Below are 22368 nucleotides of genomic sequence, written 5' to 3'. Positions count from 1 at the left end.
GAATGTGCTGACCTATAACACCTTCTGCTTTAATGGAGCCTCTGGGTCTCCGGTTATAAATCCCAGTCATTGTCAAGTAATTAATGGCATCCCAGTATATGGCTGCCAGGTGATTGCCATGCATACTGGTGTTTTTTTGTACAAATGTAAGGAAACTCAAGAAACTCAGAGTGTGATTGAATATGCAATCCCTCTCAGGACCATTCTAGAAAACGTATTGGTCTACTTGGTGGACACAAACAATGTTCAAATGTTGGCAAGATTCACCGATGTTGCCATGGAAAACCCACATCTGTTTGAGCTCATTGCCTGTCTTATCATCGAGATGACACACACATTGCAGCCTGGATACTCTGATATCCTTGACGGAATATGGAAGGCAATATCAAAAAGTCGTAAAAGAGATGAGATGCAGAAATTGATCATTGAAATAAGTGTAGGTACATCAAGGATCGAATTGAGGTGCTGAACTGTGTTTTAACAGAAGTTAGGGCGGCTGTGGATGTCACCTGTGTGTTGAGAAGCATCTTTAGGACATTTAAATGAAAAAAATAATGCTTTTATTGTCACACACACAGCAGATATGTGCAGTGAAATGGATTGTTTTACAGGGTCAGCCATAGTAGTACCGCTGGAGCAAAAAAAAAGACAGATTTGTCACCTTTATTATTTGACCCAGTGACCTTTCAGTTGCTAGCCCAACACTCTAACCTCTAGGCTACCCGCGCGTCCCCTTCGCTCATTTGCAACTGTAGACGTAAGCTATAGAGGGATATGGTGATGTGGCCATATTATTTAGGAAAGCCACGGTATCACATATCATCGCTGTCCGGGGTGAAAACCTCTCGTCTCTAAAACACACTTTTCAGGATATTGAAGAAGAAGAAGAAAAACTGTCATATTTTACCCATTGAACAAACATTACATTTCAAAACTACTGAAGATATCTTGTATACATTTTTATTTGTCCTAGAGTCATGAACTGTTCCACCTACATTGAGGAAAGTTACCGCTTTCAATATACATATAAAATGAAATGAAAAATGGGAGTTACAAAGGTTTTCATCAGACAAATGACAACACATTGAATAGACTGCAGATGTTCACTTTGTAATGCAGCGATAAGGTAGAAGAAGAGCCAATGCTGTATCATGAATAATAGTGACTGGTAAAGGGGAATGGAAACATCCCCCCGGTAATCTCCTCTGGACAGAACTTCATAACAGAGTGTACAGACTCATCAAAAGATACAGGTTTGACACACTGGGTTGAACAAATCATAGTTTTGGTATATTGATTACGGTGAATCATTATTCGTTGTTGTTTTTTTATTTTTTTACTAATGTTGAATTCAATCATTGTTTTGTCTTGAATTAATATGTTGTATCCTATCCTTTATTATTTCATAGAGAATATCTTGCTTTGTTAGATTAGTACACTTTTAAATATTTTACTGATTGTATTGTACAGAGAGCAGGACTGCCCTGTCTCTCTCTCTAGACCTTGTTATTAGCAGGACTGCCCTGTCTCTCTCTCTAGACCTTATTATTAGCAGGACTGCCCTGTCTCTCTCTCTCTCTAGACCTTATTATTAGCAGGACTGCCCTGTCTCTCTCTCTCTCTAGACCTTATTATTAGCAGGACTGCCCTGTCTCTCTCTCTCTCTAGACCTAGTTGTTGAGCTCTATAGGTCATTTAGACTATTAAACTTTACATTGAGATTGTGGTGTAGAAGTGGGGAAAACCGTAAGGTGTTAGATCACCTGTTTGGGTTTATTACGTTGTGTTTATACAGGCAGTCCAATTATGATCTTTTCATTCACTAATTGGTATTTTGACCAATCAGATCAGCTCTTTTGCAAATAATTAGTTACTAGATCCGAATTGGTCTGCTTGTGTAAACACAACCTATGAAGTGTATCCAGTGAGCTCTGTGCGTTTCAGAAATAAACACTGCTAACTTGTAGCTTGTTGCTGTTTGAATCTTTCTTGCTGAGAAATACTTTTCTTACTTAGAAGACATACCTTCACATTAGAATGGGCACATTATGTTCATTGCAGTACATAAATATCAGTTGGATATTGTGAATATGATTCAGTTCATTCAAAGGAAAAAGAACATGACCCACAAATGTGGACATTATTTTTTTTCTCACCTTTATTTAACCAGGTAATAACCAGGTAATAACCAGGTAATAACCAGGTAAGGCAATAAATAGGCTATAGTGGTGAAAAAATTACAATTTAGCAGTTAAACACTGGAGCATCTTTATGTCATCTTTAATTGACTCCCAACTATTTGAAAAATACTATTTTTTTTAGAGTAGACAGTCAAAGTATAATTCTGTATTTCATGATGTTTAATGAACCAATGACAGATGTAGAGTTGATGATTTACCAACCCTCTCTTTGACGTAAGATGGTCAGCACTAAACAGTACAGACAGACAATGGATGGTCAGCACTAAACAGTACAGACAGACAATGGATGGTCAGCACTAAACAGTACAGACAGACAATGGATGGTCAGCACTAAACAGTACAGACAGACAATGGATGGTCAGCACTAAACAGTACAGACAGACAATGGATGGTCAGCACTAAACAGTACAGACAGACAATGGATGGTCAGCACTAAACAGTACAGACAGACAATGGATGGTCAGCACTAAACAAGACAGACAGACAGACAGACAGACAATGGATGGTCAGCACTAAACAAGACAGACAGACAGACAGACAGACAATGGATGGTCAGCACTAAACAGTACAGACAGACAATGGATGGTCAGCACTAAACAGTACAGACAGACAATGGATGGTCAGCACTAAACAAGACAGACAGACAGACAGACAGACAATGGATGGTCAGCACTAAACAGTACAGACAGACAGACAGACAATGGATGGTCAGCACTAAACAAGACAGACAGACAATGGATGGTCAGCACTAAACAGTACAGACAGACAGACAATGGATGGTCAGCACTAAACAAGACAGACAGACAATGGATGGTCAGCACTAAACAAGACAGACAGACAGACAGACAGACAATGGATGGTCAGCACTAAACAGTACAGACAGACAGACAGACAATGGATGGTCAGCACTAAACAAGACAGACAGACAATGGATGGTCAGCACTAAACAGTACAGACAGACAATGGATGGTCAGCACTAAACAGTACAGACAGACAGACAGACAATGTATGGTCAGCACTAAACAGTACAGACAGACAGACAATGGATGGTCAGCACTAAACAGTACAGACAGACAGACAATGGATGGTCAGCACTAAACAAGACAGACAGACAGACAATGGATGGTCAGCACTAAACAGTACAGACAGACAGACAGACAATGGATGGTCAGCACTAAAAAGTACAGACAGACAGTGATACATCCTATGTTATTATCTCCTGTGTTCGCTGTTTAGTTGAACAACATTCATACATGTGTCATGAAGCTTCATAGCCAGAAGAGAACAGAACATGATTGGTTTGAATAACAAGTTATTTAATAACAGGCGTCCAAACATCAAGTCAGACTTCACACCATCTAAGTTCTCGCTATTGAAAATACACCATCTAAGTTCTCTCTATTGAAAATACATCACCAATATAAAGTGATACATTAATGCATTTCAGATATTTATAATATATATATATATATATATATAGCCCAGGTCCTACTGTATAGGTTAACACATTACATAGCCCAGGTCCTACTGTATAGATTAACACATTACATAACCCAGGTCCTACTGTATAGATTAACACATTACATAGCCCAGGTCCTACTGTATAGATTAACACATTACATAACCCAGGTCCTACTGTATAGATTAACACATTACATAGCCCAGGTCCTACTGTATAGATTAACACATTACATAACCCAGGTCCTACTGTATAGATTAACACATTACATAGCCCAGGTCCTACTGTATAGATTAACACATTACATAGCCCAGGTCCTACTGTATAGATTAACACATTACATAACCCAGGTCCTACTGTATAGATTAACACATTACATAACCCAGGTCCTACTGTATAGATTAACACATTACATAACCCAGGTCCTACTGTATAGATTAACACATTACATAACCCAGGTCCTACTGTATAGATTAACACATTACATAACCCAGGTCCTACTGTATAGATTAACACATTACATAGCCCAGATCCTACTGTATAGGTTAACACATTACATAACCCAGGTCCTACTGTATAGATTAACACATTACATAGCCCAGATCCTACTGTATAGATTAACACATTACATAACCCAGGTCCTACTGTATAGATTAACACATTACATAGCCCAGGTCCTACTGTATAGATTAACACATTACATAACCCAGGTCCTACTGTATAGATTAACACATTACATAACCCAGGTCCTACTGTATAGATTAACACATTACATAACCCAGGTCCTACTGTATAGATTAACACATTACATGGCCCAGGTCCTACTGTATAGATTAACACATTACATAACCCAGGTCCTACTGTATAGATTAACACATTACATAACCCAGGTCCTACTGTATAGGTTGATACATACATACATACATACGTTATAAGCCTGGCTGCAATTAGGGTGTTCTCCTCTGGTGCAGATTTACAATCCCACAGATATGAGCTTCATTCCTTACACACATCAAATACAACACAAATCAAGCACTGGTCAAATAAAACACAATTTAAGTTCAATGATCAGTCACAATGTTTAGAGACGGAGTCATTACAGATTTCACCTGCAGTGTTTAGACAGGACAGTGTTGTGGAGATGAGTTTTGACAGGACAGTGTTGTGGAGATGATTCCCAGGAATGTCCGGAGTGGAGATTCTCGGAGGCTGGTGTATTCTGTGGTTGTCAACAACAACATCAACAAGAAGTCATTCATCTCATCCACATTTCATTTCCACAATGGTTCATGCTTACTTCAGTAAAGCGTCTATATTACACAGTATGCAGTACTAGGGCTGGGCGATATACCATATTTGACTATACACCGGTATTGATGCATGGACCAGTTTGTGTTTTTACTTCACCTTCTATAAAAAGGTATTTCAAGGTTAGGTTTGTTAAATTACACCCTACTCCGCTGTGTATAACATCCGTTTTGTTTATAGTTTACTCTGCTACTTGAGTCATCTCTCTCCTCTCCATGCAGCTTTCCACACAGATCTAGCCCCGCCCCCTGTCACTCGGGGAGCGATGTTTCAGATCTAGCCCCGCCCCCTGTCACTCGGGGAGCGATGTTTCAGATCTAGCCCTGCCCCCTGTCACTCGGGGAGCGATGTTTCAGATCTAGCCCCGCCCCCTGTCACTCGGGGAGCGATGTTTCAGATCTAGCCCCGCCCCCTGTCACTCGGGGAGCGATGTTTCAGATCTAGCCCCGCCCGCTGTCACTTGGGGAGCGATGTTTCAGATCTAGCCCCGCCCCCTGTCACTCGGGGAGCGATGTTTCAGATCTAGCCCCGCCCCCTGTCACTCGGGGAGCGATGTTTCAGATCTAGCCCCGCCCTCTGTCACTTGGGGAGCGATGTTTCAGATCTAGCCCCGCCCCCTGTCACTCGGGGAGCGATGTTTCAAATCTAGCCCCGCCCCGTCACTCGGGGAGCAATGTTTCAGATCTAGCCCCGCCCCCTGTCACTCTGGGAGCGATGTTTCAGATCTAGCCCCGCCCCCTGTCACTCGGGGAGCGATGTTTCAGATCTAGCCCCGCCCCCTGTCACTCGGGGAGCGATGTTTCAGATCTAGCCCCGCCTCCTGTCACTCGGAGAGCGATGTTTCAGATCTAGCCCCGCCCCCTGTCACTCTGGGAGCGATGTTTCAGATCTAGCCCCGCCCCCTGTCACTCGGAGAGCGATGTTTCAGATCTAGCCCCGCCCCCTGTCACTCTGGGAGCGATGTTTCAGATCTAGCCCCGCCCCCTGTCACTCGGAGAGCGATGTTTCAGATCTAGCCCCGCCCCCTGTCACTCGGGGAGCGATGTTTCAAATCTAGCCCCGCCCCCGGTCACTCGGGGAGCGATGTTTCAGATCTAGCCCCGCCCCTGTCACTCGGGGAGCGATGTTTCAGGATAGTGTTTTGCTCGACCAGGAGGAGACCCCACTTCACACTAGTCTTGTGTTCAAGACTTTGATGACAACTATGCAGCTGTTCTATAACTTTTCATTCGTTGTCATGTCAAACAACACTAGTATGTCAAACAACACCGTAGGAAGTCAAACAACACCGTAGGATGTCAAACAACACCGTAGGATGTCAAACAACACCGTAGGATGCCAAACAACACCGTAGGATGTCAAACACCGTAGGTTGTCAAACAACACTGTAGGATGCCAAACAACACTGTAGGATGCCAAACAACACCGTAGGATGCCAAACAACACCGTAGGATGTCAAACAACACCGTAGGATGCCAAACAACACTGTAGTATGTCAAACAACACCGTAGGATGTCAAACACCGTAGGATGTCAAACAACACACATCGTAGGATGTCAAACAACACCGTAGGATGCCAAACAACACCGTAGGATGTCAAACAACAAACAACACCGTAGGATGTCAAACAACACCGTAGTATGCCAAACAGCACCGTAGGATGTCAAACAACACCGTAGGATGCCAAACACCGTAGGATGCCAAACAACACCGTATGATGTTGAACAACACCGTAGGATGTCGAACAACACCGTAGGATGTCAAACAACACCGTAGGATGTGTTAACAGTGTTTGGGCTAACAGTAGCCTAGGCTAACAGTAACAGTGTTTGTCTAACAGTAGCCTAGGCTAACAGTAACAGTGTTTGGGCTAGCAGTAGCCTCGGCTAACAGTAACAGTGAAAGAAGTCATAGAACTGATTGATTCTGACAGACCCTCCGTTGGTGCTGTAGACTCACCGTTATTTGAAGTAGGGAAGACAGCATACCATTGTCAGGGCTGACCAGAGGGCTAAATGCTATGATAGTAAAACGCCTGTTCATGTAAAATGCAACCCCGATAGTCCATGAGAGAAACATTAGCTTGAAGATTAAAACAATTACTTTGTCCTCAGAGCTGTAGGCTACATTTAAAGTGCACAACTTTAAACAATGTGCTGTCAACAATGTAACCTGGATCATTTAATTTATTGTTAAATATCGCCCAGCCCTACCATATTGTCCAGCCAGCCCTATTCAGTTCTCTACAGTATTACAATAACCAGAGATTGTTAGTGACCAAAGCTAAAGAACTGCCAGCTAAATAGACTGTTTCTCTACAAATGAAATGATCAGACATACACACCTGCAGCGATGAACACCGAAGCCTTTACATATCTGATTCTGTAGAGGAAATAGGAAAAGTTGGTTTCTGTCAGTCAATGGCACATTATGATTAACTCTCTCTCTCTCTCTCACACACACACACACACGCACACACGCACACACGCACGCACACACGCACACACACACACACGCACACTGAAGTCAGATTCTGAAATAGAACTTAGCAACGTGTGTATGTGTGGGACTCTGCAGCTGTACTTTAACTACTAACTATACTAGTAGCTCACCCCAGGTGTACTCCTCTAACTACTAACTATACTAGTAGCTCACCCCAGGTGTACTCCTCTAACTACACTAGTAACTCACCCCAGGTGTACTCCTCTAACTACACTAGTAGCTCACCCCAGGTGTACTCCTCTAACTACACTAGTAACTCACCCCAGGTGTACTATTCTAACTACTAACTATACTAGTAACTCACCCCAGGTGTACTCCTCTAACTACTAACTATACTAGTAACTCACCCCAGGTGTACTATTCTAACTACTAACTATACTAGTAACTCACCCCAGGTGTACTATTCTAACTACTAACTATACTAGTAACTCACCCCAGGTGTACTCCTTTAACTACTAACTATACTAGTAGCTCACCCCAGGTGTACTATTCTAACTACTAACTATACTAGTAACTCACCCCAGGTGTACTCCTCTAACTACTAACTATACTAGTAACTCACCCCAGGTGTACTCCTCTAACTACACTAGTAACTCACCCCGGGTGTACTCCTCTAACTACACTAGTAACTCACCCCGGGTGTACTCCTCTAACTACTAACTATACTAGTAACTCACCCCAGGTGTACTCCTCTAACTACTAACTATACTAGTAACTCACCCCAGGTGTACTCTTCTAACTACTAACTATACTAGTAACTCACCCCAGGTGTACTCCTCTAACTACACTAGTAACTCACCCCAGGTGTACTCCTCTAACTACTAACTATACTAGTAACTCACCCCAGGTGTACTCCTCTAACTACACTAGTAACTCACCCCAGGTGTACTCCTCTAACTACACTAGTAACTCACCCCGGGTGTACTCCTCTAACTACACTAGTAACTCACCCCGGGTGTACTCCTCTAACTACACTAGTAACTCACCCCAGGTGTACTCCTCTAACTACACTAGTAACTCACCCCAGGTGTACTCCTCTAACTACACTAGTAACTCACCCCGGGTGTACTCCTCTAACTACACTAGTAACTCACCCCAGGTGTACTCCTCTAACTACACTAGTAACTCACCCCAGGTGTAGGTCTTCAGATTCTTCAGGTGGCGGACTCTGCAGGTGTACTCCTCTCCGCTGGCTGGTGTGAATCCAACACTCTTGGTGAGGTGGAACTGCCATCCCTGTTCGAAGGCCAGGTCTGTCTGCTTGGCGTCGGGGATCTCCACGCCGTTCTTCAGGAGCTGGATGCTGATGTCAGGGGGGTGGAAGACACTCACGTGACAGATCAGGGTGTTGTCTTTCCCATATTCCCCTGGGTTACGGCTGTACACCTTCACCATGGGGGGAGCTACAGGGGGAGGAGGGAATGGTAGTCAGGCAGGCGCCGGCACACATAATCTGTATCACAGAAGTTTATTATCTTATTCTCACTATAAAAATAAAAGAGTAATCTCTCTGCTCAATATACATTTGCTTAAAAGTGTAACCCATACAAAGTACACATTTGCTGTCGACTTAAGACATAAATTAAGGAAATACATAATTGTTTTCAGGAACGTCGTTGGTGAGGCCTTTCAAAATTAAGATCGTACACAACACAATCCCATCAATATAGCCTAATCATAATTACAAAGTAATTCCTGTACTTTACTTACATTCTCTTGCGTTTATGGTTACCAACACGACGCAGAAAGCAACTACGGACAAAACCGTTTTCATGATTTATTTTTTTCCAAGTCTTTCCAACGCTGAAAAATATGTCAAACAGGACAAAACCAACTGTCGCAAACAAAGAAATGAAACTGAAAGTAAAATTTATATTTTCCTCAATGTGGTGAAGCCACACCCTCTTTCGATTTATGCACCAATTGAAAATCCTACTTCACAGTTGCTATGCAGTCTTCTCCTGTGGATGCTTCTTTAGGCAGCCCGATGCAGTCAGTTACAAAGTTGACGCAGTCTTCATTTTATTAGTTACAATGTTGCACATATAACGCATTGAGATAAAAGTGTGTTGAAAAAGCAAAGTCATGTACAGTATAGTCACAATAAAGTATGGTTAAAGGCTAGGTACAGTATAGTCACAATAAAGTATAGTTAAAGGCTAGGTACAGTATAGTCACAATAAAGTATAGTTAAAGGCTAGGTACAGTATAGTCACAATAAAGTATAGTTAAAGGCTAGGTACAGTATAGTCACAATAAAGTATGGTTAAAGGCTAGGTACAGTATAGTCACAATAAAGTATGGTTAAAGGCTAGGTACAGTATAGTCACAATAAAGTATAGTTAAAGGCTAGGTACAGTATAGTCACAATAAAGTATAGCTAAAGGCTAGGTACAGTATAGTCACAATAAAGTATGGTTAAAGGCTAGGTACAGTATAGTCACAATAAAGTATGGTTAAAGGCTAGGTACAGTATAGTCACAATAAAGTATAGCTAAAGGCTAGGTACAGTATAGTCACAATAAAGTATAGCTAAAGGCTAGGTACAGTATAGTCACAATAAAGTATAGCTAAAGGCTAGGTACAGTATAGTCACAATAAAGTATAGTTAAAGGCTAGGTACAGTATAGTCACAATAAAGTATGGTTAAAGGCTAGGTACAGTATAGTCACAATAAAGTATGGTTAAAGGCTAGGTACAGTATAGTCACAATAAAGTATGGTTAAAGGCTAGGTACAGTATAGTCACAATAAAGTATAGTTAAAGGCTAGGTACAGTATAGTCACAATAAAGTATGGTTAAAGGCTAGGTACAGTATAGTCACAATAAAGTATAGCTAAAGGCTAGGTACAGTATAGTCACAATAAAGTATAGCTAAAGGCTAGGTACAGTATAGTCACAATAAAGTATGGTTAAAGGCTAGGTACAGTATAGCTACAATAAAGTATAGCTAAAGGCTAGGTACAGTATAGTCACAATAAAGTATAGTTAAAGGCTAGGTACAGTATAGTCACAATAAAGTATGGTTAAAGGCTAGGTACAGTATAGTCACAATAAAGTATGGTTAAAGGCTAGGTACAGTATAGTCACAATAAAGTATGGTTAAAGGCTAGGTACAGTATAGTCACAATAAAGTATAGTTAAAGGCTAGGTACAGTATAGTCACAATAAAGTATGGTTAAAGGCTAGGTACAGTATAGTCACAATAAAGTATAGCTAAAGGCTAGGTACAGTATAGTCACAATAAAGTATAGCTAAAGGCTAGGTACAGTATAGTCACAATAAAGTATGGTTAAAGGCTAGGTACAGTATAGTCACAATAAAGTATAGTTAAAGGCTAGGTACAGTATAGCCATAGTAAAGTATGGTTAAAGGCTAGGTACAGTATAGTCACAATAAAGTATGGTTAAAGGCTAGGTACAGTATAGTCACAATAAAGTATAGTTAAAGGCTAGGTACAGTATAGTCACAATAAAGTATGGTTAAAGGCTAGGTACAGTATAGTCACAATAAAGTATAGCTAAAGGCTAGGTACAGTATAGTCACAATAAAGTATAGCTAAAGGCTAGGTACAGTATAGTCACAATAAAGTATAGCTAAAGGCTAGGTACAGTATAGTCACAATAAAGTATGGTTAAAGGCTAGGTACAGTATAGTCACAATAAAGTATAGTTAAAGGCTAGGTACAGTATAGTCACAATAAAGTATAGTTAAAGGCTAGGTACAGTATAGTCACAATAAAGTATAGTTAAAGGCTAGGTACAGTATAGTCACAATAAAGTATGGTTAAAGGCTAGGTACAGTATAGTCACAATAAAGTATAGCTAAAGGCTAGGTACAGTATAGTCACAATAAAGTATAGCTAAAGGCTAGGTACAGTATAGTCACAATAAAGTATAGCTAAAGGCTAGGTACAGTATAGTCACAATAAAGTATAGCTAAAGGCTAGGTACAGTATAGTCACAATAAAGTATGGTTAAAGGCTAGGTACAGTATAGTCACAATAAAGTATAGTTAAAGGCTAGGTACAGTATAGTCACAATAAAGTATAGTTAAAGGCTAGGTACAGTATAGTCACAATAAAGTATAGTTAAAGGCTAGGTACAGTATAGTCACAATAAAGTATGGTTAAAGGCTAGGTACAGTATAGTCACAATAAAGTATAGCTAAAGGCTAGGTACAGTATAGTCACAATAAAGTATGGTTAAAGGCTAGGTACAGTATAGTCACAATAAAGTATAGCTAAAGGCTAGGTACAGTATAGTCACAATAAAGTATAGTTAAAGGCTAGGTACAGTATAGCTACAATAAAGTATGGTTAAAGGCTAGGTACAGTATAGTCACAATAAAGTATAGTTAAAGGCTAGGTACAGTATAGTCACAATAAAGTATGGTTAAAGGCTAGGTACAGTATAGTCACAATAAAGTATAGCTAAAGGCTAGGTACAGTATAGTCACAATAAAGTATAGCTAAAGGCTAGGTACAGTATAGTCACAATAAAGTATAGTTAAAGGCTAGGTACAGTATAGTCACAATAAAGTATGGTTAAAGGCTAGGTACAGTATAGTCACAATAAAGTATGGTTAAAGGCTAGGTACAGTATAGTCACAATAAAGTATGGTTAAAGGCTAGGTACAGTATAGTCACAATAAAGTATGGTTAAAGGCTAGGTACAGTATAGTCACAATAAAGTATAGCTAAAGGCTAGGTACAGTATAGTCACAATAAAGTATAGTTAAAGGCTAGGTACAGTATAGTCACAATAAAGTATAGCTAAAGGCTAGGTACAGTATAGTCACAATAAAGTATAGCTAAAGGCTAGGTACAGTATAGTCACAATAAAGTATAGTTAAAGGCTAGGTACAGTATAGTCACAATAAAGTATAGTTAAAGGCTAGGTACAGTATAGTCACAATAAAGTATGGTTAAAGGCTAGGTACAGTATAGCTACAATAAAGTATGGTTAAAGGCTAGGTACAGTGTAGCTACAATAAAGTATAGCTAAAGGCTAGGTACAGTATAGTCACAATAAAGTATAGTTAAAGGCTAGGTACAGTATAGTCACAATAAAGTATAGCTAAAGGCTAGGTACAGTATAGTCACAATAAAGTATGGTTAAAGGCTAGGTACAGTATAGCTACAATAAAGTATGGTTAAAGGCTAGGTACAGTGTAGCTACAATAAAGTATGGTTAAAGGCTAGGTACAGTATAGCTACAATAAAGTATAGCTAAAGGCTAGGTACAGTATAGCTACAATAAAGTATGGTTAAAGGCTTGGTACAGTGTAGCTACAATAAAGTATGGTTAAAGGCTAGGTACAGTATAGCTACAATAAAGTATAGCTAAAGGCTAGGTACAGTATAGCTACAATAAAGTATGGTTAAAGGCTAGGTACAGTATAGCTACAATAAAGTATGATTAAAGGCTAGGTACAGTATAGCTACAATAAAGTATGGTTAAAGGCTAGGTACAGTATAGCTACAATAAAGTATGATTAAAGGCTAGGTACAGTATAGCTACAATAAAGTATGGTTAAAGGCTAGGTACAGTATAGCTACAATAAAGTATAGCTAAAGGCTAGGTACAGTATAGCTACAATAAAGTATGGTTAAAGGCTAGGTACAGTATAGCTACAATAAAGTATGGTTAAAGGCTAGGTACAGTATAGCTACAATAAAGTATGGTTAAAGGCTAGGTACAGTATAGCTACAATAAAGTATAGCTAAAGGCTAGGTACAGTATAGCTACAATAAAGTATAGCTAAAGGCTAGGTACAGTATAGCTACAATAAAGTATGGTTAAAGGCTAGGTACAGTATAGCTACAATAAAGTATGGTTAAAGGCTAGGTACAGTATAGCTACAATAAAGTATAGCTAAAGGCTAGGTACAGTATAGCTACAATAAAGTATAGCTAAAGGCTAGGTACAGTATAGTCACAATAAAAGTATGGTTAAAGGCTAGGTACAGTATAGCTACAATAAAGTATAGCTAAAGGCTAGGTACAGTATAGCTACAATAAAGTATGGTTAAAGGCTAGGTACAGTATAGCCATAGTAAAGTATAGCTAAAGGCTAGGTACAGTATAGCCATAGTAAAGTATAGCTAAAGGCTAGGTACAGTATAGCTACAATAAAGTATGGTTAAAGGCTAGGTACAGTATAGCTACAATAAAGTATGGTTAAAGGCTTGGTACAGTGTAGCCATAATAAAAGTATGGTGAACAAAAATATAAAACTAATATGTAGTGTTGGTCCCATGTTTCATGAGTTGAAATAAAAGATCCCAGAAATGATCCATATGCACAAAAAAACTTACTGCTCTCAATTGTTGTTCACACATTTGTTTACATCCCTATTGGTGAGCATTTCTCCTTTGCCAAGATAATCCATCCATCTGACAGGTGTGGCAAAGTTCACTAAAATATTATTATTTGTTGTTTATTGTTATTTATCCTCTTGGTCTTTTGCACCCCAGTATCTCTATTTGCACATCATCATCTGCACGTCTATCACTCCAGTGTTAATGATACATTTTAATTATTAGAGATGATGTCACAGCAGGTGGCAGCGTAGAACCCCTGAGAGATGCACTGCTCCGAGAGATGGTCCCAGTAGGTGGCACCATAGAAACCCTGAGAGATGATGTCACAGTAGGTGGCACCATAGAAACCCTGAGAGATGATGTCCCAGTAGGTGGCACCATAGAAACCCTGAGAGATGATGTCACAGTAGGTGGCACCATAGAAACCCTGAGAGATGATGTCACAGTAGGTGGCACCATAGAAACCCTGAGAGAAGATGTCACAGTAGGTGGCAGCGTAGAAACCCCGAGAGATGATGTCACAGTAGGTGGCACCATAGAAACCCTGAGAGATGATGTCACAGTAGGTGGCACCATAGAAACCCTGAGAGATGATGTCACAGTAGGTGGCAGCATAGAAACCCTGAGAGATGATGTCACAGTAGGTGGCACCATAGAAACCCTGAGAGATGATGTCACAGTAGGTGGCAGCATAGAAACCCTGAGAGATGATGTCACAGTAGGTGGCAGCATAGAAACCCTGAGAGATGATGTCACAGTAGGTGGCACCATAGAAACCCTGAGAGATGATGTCACAGTAGGTGGCAGCATAGAAACCCTGAGAGATGATGTCACAGTAGGTGGCACCATAGAAACCCTGAGAGATGATGTAACAGTAGGTGGCACCATAGAAACCCTGAGAGATGATGTCACAGTAGGTGGCAGCATAGAAACCCTGAGAGATGATGTCACAGTAGGTGGCACCATAGAAACCCTGAGAGATGATGTCACAGTAGGTGGCACCATAGAAACCCTGAGAGATGATGTCACAGTAGGTGGCACCATAGAAACCCTGAAAGATGATGTCGCAGTAGGTGGCAGCGTAGAAACCCTGAGAGATGATGTCGCCAGTAGGTGGCAGCATAGAAACCCTGAGAGATGATGTCACAGTAGGTGGCAGCATAGAAACCCTGAGAGATGCACTGTTCTGAAAGATGATGTCACAGTAGGTGGCACCATAGAAACCCTGAGAGATGATGTCACAGTAGGTGGCAGCGTAGAAACCCTGAGAGATGATGTCCCAGTAGGTGGCAGCGTAGAAACCCTGAGAGATGCACTGCTCTGAAAGATGATGTCACAGTAGGTGGCACCATAGAACCCCTGAGAGATGATGTCAAATCAAAATCAAAATCAAATCAAATCAAATTGTATTTGTCACATACACATGGTTAGCAGATGTTAGTGCGAGTGTAGCGAAATGCTTGTGCTTCTAGTTCCGACAATGCAGTAATAACCAACAAGTAATCTAGCTAACAATTCCAAAACTACTACCTTATAGACACAAGTGTAAGGGGATAAAGAATATGTACATAAAGATATATGAATGAGTGATGGTACAGAGCGGCATAGGCAAGATACAGTAGATGGTATTGAGTGCAGTATATACATATGAGATGAGTATGTAAACAAAGTGGCATAGTTAAAGTGGCTAGTGATACATGTATTACATAAGGATGCAGTAGATGATATAGAGTACAGTATATACATATACATATGAGATGAGTAATGTAGGGAACATTATATTAGGTAGCATTGTTTAAAGTGGCTAGTGATATATTTTACATAATTTCCCATCAATTCCCATTATTAAAGTGGCTGGAGTAGAGTCAGTGTGTTGGCAGCAGCCACTCAATGTTAGTGGTGGCTGTTTAACAGTCTGATGGCCTTGAGATAGAAGCTGTTTTTCAGTCTCTCGGTCCCAGCTTTGATGCACCTGTACTGACCTCGCCTTCTGGATGATAGCGGGGTGAACAGGCAGTTTCACGGGTGGTTGCTGTCCTTGATGATCTGTATGGCCTTCCTGTGACATCAGGTGGTGTAGGTGTCCTGGAGGGCAGGTAGTTTGCCCCCGGTGATGCGTTGTGCAGACCTCACTACCCTCTGGAGAGCCTTACGGTTGTGGGCGGAGCAGTTGCCGTACCAGGCGGTGATACAGCCCGACAGGATGCTCTCGGCCATAGAAACCCTGAGAGATGATGTCACAGTAGGTGGCAGCATAGAAACCCTGAGAGATGCAATGCTCTGAGAGATGATGTCACAGCTGGACAATGTTGGGGCTTATTTTCAGTGGAGGGTGGGAGAGAGGAGGGACGGTGGGAGAGAGGAGGGACGGTGAGCCGGGTGACAGGCAGGCTCACCACTGTTCTCTCCCTCCCCTCAGACTGACCATCAGATCCAGGCCATCAGTCCAGAAAACAAAAAGAAGCTAATTATTATCCTCACTCAGCTGTGCCTCACAAGCAATACAACAATTAATCTATTACCAGTGTGATCATATACTGTAGCTAACATGTTGAAATATAATTTCTAAATGGTCTGAGAACAACATTAGCAGGGCAATTCAAGCTTAGCCAATATGCAGTGATAATGTACTGGGCCTATAGCCTACCGCACAAACCTCATTGTAACAGAACTGTTTTTAATTGGTTAATGTTGCATAGACTTGTGTTTTTTAAAGTCATGTTTATAAAATACATCTCAGCGGTAGATCATCGGCTTGCGTTTTGACTCAAGAAAGTGATCTGGACTCAGAAAAAAGGTTGGTGACCACTGCTGTAGATTACTGCTCTGCATTCATTGCCTTCCTGCCTTGGAAATGTGATTAGCTTATTACAAGTATTTCACTGATTTACTCATTGATAATAATATAGAAATATAGCTTCTCAAAAAACGACCGTTGACAACAACTGAGATCTTTAGAGATCTTTCATCAAGAGATATCAATCATGTCAACATATAAATGAGCATTTTTTGTTCACACGGATTTTTGATTCCAATTAATGTCCTGTCATGAAAACCCCTCCCCATAAGGCGGAAGAGCAGCAGTGGCTCTGTCTCCTGGAAGCCCTATGTTCCACATAAGAACCTAAAGGACTAAGTAAGTCATGTCAATAGTTCACAATGTCACAATGTAGTTTTTTTTATAAAACTCAACAGAACAGTGTTCTGTGCACGGTCCTCTCATTAGGAGGGATGAGGTGAGACCGGGGCTGGTCCTCTCATTAGGCAGGATGAGGTGAGACCCAGGACCTCTCATTAGGCAGGATGAGGTGAGACCAGGGCCTCTCATTAGGCAGGATGAGGTGAGACCAGGGCCTCTCATTAGGCAGGATGAGGTGAGACCAGGGCCTCTCATTAGGCAGGATGAGGTGAGACCCAGGACCTCTCATTAGGCAGGATGAGGTGAGACCAGGGCCTCTCATTAGGCAAGATGAGGTGAGACCCAGGACCTCTCATTAGGCAGGATGAGGTGAGACCAGGGCCTCTCATTAGGCAGGATGAGGTGAGACCCAGGACCTCTCATTAGGCAAGATGAGGTGTATGGCAGCAGATTGATGAGAGCGCCATTTTCTGAGCTAAACTGAACAAGACACACCTCCAGCAACGATGACAACTTCTCTCAACCAGTGGCATATGGGCTTTTTAGGTGAGCGCTGACGCCGCCTTGTGATAAGAAGTGCCCACTTAGTCAAAGGCAGGGACTCCAAATATTTATCTAGTCCATTCCCAGCATGCCTCTCCAGGGTGCCGTTGGAGAGATGCAGTGCTACATTCCGTCAGATATAGCATCTGGTAGAAAGAGGATGTGGCCTCTTCTATAGCGGAGATAAAAATGTATGACAATGTACTGAGCCAGAAAACTTTTTTTTTTATACATCATTCAGGTTAATCTGATCAAATAGCTTGACCTAAATCACACTCAATCAAATAAATAAAAAATTTAACAACCGCTGACATGTTATTAACAAACAACATATTCTACAAACAGGACAGGTCAAAAAAGTAAAATGGCCGACCAGGCTACTCACAACGGGCTGTCCAGTAGTATAAAATGTCACGGTCATCCAATCAGGCTACTCACAACAGGCTGTCCAGTAGTATAAAATGTCACGGTCATCCAACCAGGCTACTCACAACGGGCTGTCCAGTAGTATAAAATGACACGGTCAGCCAACCAGGCTACTCACAACAGGCTGTCCAGTAGTATAAAATGACACGGTCAGCCAACCAGGCTACTCACAACAGGCTGTCCAGTAGTATAAAATGTCACGGTCATCCAACCAGGCTACTCACAACGGGCTGTCCAGTAGTATAAAATGACACGGTCAGCCAACCAGGCTACTCACAACAGGCTGTCCAGTAGTATAAAATGTCACGGTCATCCAACCAGGCTACTCACAACGGGCTGTCCAGTAGTATAAAATGACACGGTCAGCCAACCAGGCTACTCACAACGGGCTGTCCAGTAGTATAAAATGTCACGGTCATCCAACCAGGCTACTCACAACGGGCTGTCCAGTAGTATAAAATGTCACGGTCATCCAACCAGGCTACTCACAACAGCTGTCCAGTAGTATAAAATGTCACGGTCATCCAACCAGGCTACTCACAACGGGCTGTCCAGTAGTATAAAATGACACGGTCAGCCAACCAGGCTACTCACAACGGGCTGTCCAGTAGTATAAAATGTCACGGTCATCCAACCAGGCTACTCACAACAGCTGTCCAGTAGTATAAAATGTCACGGTCATCCAACCAGGCTACTCACAACGGGCTGTCCAGGAGTATAAAATGTCACGGTCATCCAACCAGGCTACTCACAACAGCTGTCCAGTAGTTTAAAATGTCAGTCAGCCAACCAGGCTACTCACAACGGCTGTCCAGTAGTATAAAATGTCAGTCAGCCAACCAGGCTACTCACAACGGCTGTCCAGTAGTATAAAATGTCACGGTCATCCAACCAGGCTACTCACAACGGGCTGTCCAGTAGTATAAAATGACACGGTCAGCCAACCAGGCTACTCACAACAGCTGTCCAGTAGTATAAAATGTCAGTCAGCCAACCAGGCTACTCACAACGGGCTGTCCAGTAGTATAAAATGTCACGGTCATCCAACCAGGCTACTCACAACGGGCTGTCCAGTAGTATAAAATGACACGGTCAGCCAACCAGGCTACTCACAACAGCTGTCCAGTAGTATAAAATGTCACGGTCAGCCAACCAGGCTACTCACAACGGGCTGTCCAGTAGTATAAAATGACACGGTCAGCCAACCAGGCTACTCACAACAGCTGTCCAGTAGTATAAAATGTCAGTCAGCCAACCAGGCTACTCACAACGGGCTGTCCAGTAGTATAAAATGTCACGGTCATCCAACCAGGCTACTCACAACGGGCTGTCCAGTAGTATAAAATGACACGGTCAGCCAACCAGGCTACTCACAACAGCTGTCCAGTAGTATAAAATGTCACGGTCAGCCAACCAGGCTACTCACAACGGGCTGTCCAGTAGTATAAAATGACACGGTCAGCCAACCAGGCTACTCACAACAGGCTGTCCAGTAGTATAAAATGACACAGTCAGCGGTTTCAAGTTTGTATCCAAATTGATTAGTCAACAGGAATCGGGACTAATAAATCCAATGCAACAGCCTGTTCTACAAACGGTGGGCCTACCACATGAGCATTCATAAAATTCCATTGCAGGACATGGTAGGCTACACCCCAGGAAGAATGCACCAATGTATTTTTTTTTTAGTCTTGTCCAGAACGGCCATATACAGTGCCTTGCGAAAGTATTCGGCCCCCTTGAACTTTGCGACCTTTTGCCACATTTCAGGCTTCAAACATAAAGATATAAAACTGTATTTTTTTGTGAAGAATCAACAACAAGTGGGACACAATCATGAAGTGGAACGACATTTATTGGATATTTCAAACTTTTTTAACAAATCAAAAACTGAAAAATTGGGCGTGCAAAATTATTCAGCCCCCTTAAGTTAATACTTTGTAGCGCCACCTTTTGCTGCGATTACAGCTGTAAGTCGCTTGGGGTATGTCTCTATCAGTTTTGCACATCGAGAGACTGAAATATTTTCCCATTCCTCCTTGCAAAACAGCTCGAGCTCAGTGAGGTTGGATGGAGAGCATTTGTGAACAGCAGTTTTCAGTTCTTTCCACAGATTCTCGATTGGATTCAGGTCTGGACTTTGACTTGGCCATTCTAAAACCTGGATATGTTTATTTTTGAATCATTCCATTGTAGATTTTGCTTTATGTTTTGGATCATTGTCTTGTTGGAAGACAAATATCCGTCCCAGTCTCAGGTCTTTTGCAGACTCCATCAGGTTTTCTTCCAGAATGGTCCTGTATTTGGCTCCATCCATCTTCCCATCAATTTGAACCATCTTCCCTGTCCCTGCTGAAGAAAAGCAGGCCCAAACTATGATGCTGCCACCACCATGTTTGACAGTGGGGATGGTGTGTTCAGCTGTGTTGCTTTTACGCCAAACATAACGTTTTGCGTTGTTGCCAAAAAGTTCAATTTTGGTTTCATCTGACCAGAGAACCTTCTTCCACATGTTTGGTGTGTCTCCCAGGTGGCTTGTGGCAAACTTTAAACGACACTTTTTATGGATATCTTTAAGAAATGGCTTTCTTCTTGCCACTCTTCCATAAAGGCCAGATTTGTGCAATATACGACTGATTGTTGTCCTATGGACAGAGTCTCCCACCTCAGCTGTAGATCTCTGCAGTTCATCCAGAGTGATCATGGGCCTCTTGGCTGCATCTCTGATCAGTCTTCTCCTTGTATGAGCTGAAAGTTTAGAGGGACGGCCAGGTCGTGGTAGATTTGCAGTGGTCTGATACTCCATTTCAATATTATCGCTTGCACAGTGCTCCTTGGGATGTTTAAAGCTTGGGAAATCTTTTTGTATCCAAATCCGGCTTTAAACTTCTTCACAACAGTATCTCGGACCTGCCTGGTGTGTTCCTTGTTCTTCATGATGCTCTCTGCGCTTTTAACGGACCTCTGAGACTATCACAGTGCAGGTGCATTTATACGGAGACTTGATTACACACGGGTGGATTGTATTTATCATCATTAGTCATTTAGGTCAACATTGGATCATTCAGAGATCCTCACTGAACTTCTGGAGAGAGTTTGCTGCACTGAAAGTAAAGGGGCCGAATAATTTTGCACGCCCAATTTTTTTCAGTTTTTGATTTGTTAAAAAAGTTTGAAATATCCAATAAATGTCGTTCCACTTCATGATTGTGTCCCACTTGTTGTTGATTCTTCACAAAAAAATACAGTTTTATATCTTTATGTTTGAAGCCTGAAATGTGTCAAAAGGTCGCAAAGTTCAAGGGGGCCGAATACTTTCGCAAGGCACTGTATCTGGAGTACTTCTCCTGTCCTATTCGGTGTCCTGTGTGAATTTAAGTGTGCTCTCTAATTCTCTCTTTCTCTCTCTCGGAGGACCTGAGCCCTAGGACCATGCCTCAGGACTACCTGACATGATGACTCCTTGCTGTCCCCAGTCCACCTGGCCGTGCTGCTGCTCCAGTTTCAACTGTTCTGCCTTATTATTATTATTGGACCTTGCTGGTCATTTATGAACATTTGAACATCTTGGCCATGTTCTGTTATAATCTCCACCCGGCACAGGCCACCCCACATAGCCTGGTTCCTCTCTAGGTTTCTTCCTAGGTTTTGGCCTTTCTAGGGAGTTTTTACTAGCCACCGTGCTTCTACACCTGCATTGCTTGCTGTTTGGGGTTTTAGGCTGGGTTTCTGTACAGCACTTTGAGATATCAGCTGATGTACGAAGGGCTATATAAATGAATTGAATTGTGGGCGTACAGATTCGTCGGTCATATGTACCTGTAGGTTGGGATGAAGTGACTATGCATAGATGACAGGCAGCCTAGGACAAACATATACCTTGAAAAAAAGGAGAACAACCTGTAGGCATACAGCCTGTCCAGCCATCCACATGGACTGTTGTCTTCCCCATTTAGTACCAACTCCTACAAACACACGATGTAATCACTTTTTTTCCCCACCATTGAGGAACCATCTTCTTTCCACTCCAAAATGACATGGAACTTTTCTAGACTCTCTTCAGCAGAGACTGCAACAGACCCTTCACTTTTCACATGCTGTGTTCCTTGCGTAATTGTGCGACGCCATGCTTGTTGTAAGTCAGTTTTTTTTTTTGGTGCTTTCAAGACAACAGGGAACTCGAGGGGAAAAAAATGTAAAATAATGACGTCAGTGATCTTTGTAGCTCCCTTCAGTAATCACGAGCACAACCGTTCCTTGATTTTAACTGGTGGCTTTATTCTGTCGTTTTAGTCAGAATTATCACCTTCCGTGAGAACTATAAAGTAAATGAAAAATAGAGTTAAGCACACTTTTACAACCTTATCTTACGAGTGATTTAACTTGGTATAACTCAAAGTGCTTACATACATCACAGTTTAACCGGCGTTATAACGAATTCAGATTAAACACATGAATAAAGGAAA

The 22368-nt window shown here is 41.7% G+C and overlaps 1 protein-coding gene across 3 annotated transcripts in view; it reads right to left on the bottom strand.

Annotated features, from left to right (window-relative positions):
• The window catches only part of LOC110491893 (beta-2-microglobulin), a 131413-nt gene that overhangs the window by 1121 nt on the left and 107924 nt on the right, over window positions 1-22368 (bottom strand). The window contains exons 1-4 of one of the 3 annotated variants that reach the window (XM_036945369.1): window positions 9181-9303; window positions 8601-8873; window positions 7313-7350; window positions 4451-4879 (exon numbers count right to left, since the gene is read on the bottom strand). In XM_036945369.1, coding sequence (XP_036801264.1) covers window positions 7337-7350; window positions 8601-8873; window positions 9181-9244 — 351 coding nt within the window. In that variant the 5' untranslated portion in view covers window positions 9245-9303 and the 3' untranslated portion in view covers window positions 4451-4879; window positions 7313-7336. Of the gene's footprint in view, window positions 1-4450; window positions 4880-7312; window positions 7351-8600; window positions 8874-9180; window positions 9304-22368 lie in introns of those variants that run through there. The other 2 variants (XM_036945371.1, XM_036945370.1) reach the window with 2 other exon arrangements.

This window comes from Oncorhynchus mykiss, chromosome 15, assembly GCF_013265735.2.
Source record: "Oncorhynchus mykiss isolate Arlee chromosome 15, USDA_OmykA_1.1, whole genome shotgun sequence".
NCBI lineage: Eukaryota > Metazoa > Chordata > Actinopteri > Salmoniformes > Salmonidae > Oncorhynchus > Oncorhynchus mykiss.
The sequence above is the reverse complement of the archived record's forward strand: the minus strand, read 5'-3'. Positions and strand labels throughout refer to the sequence as shown.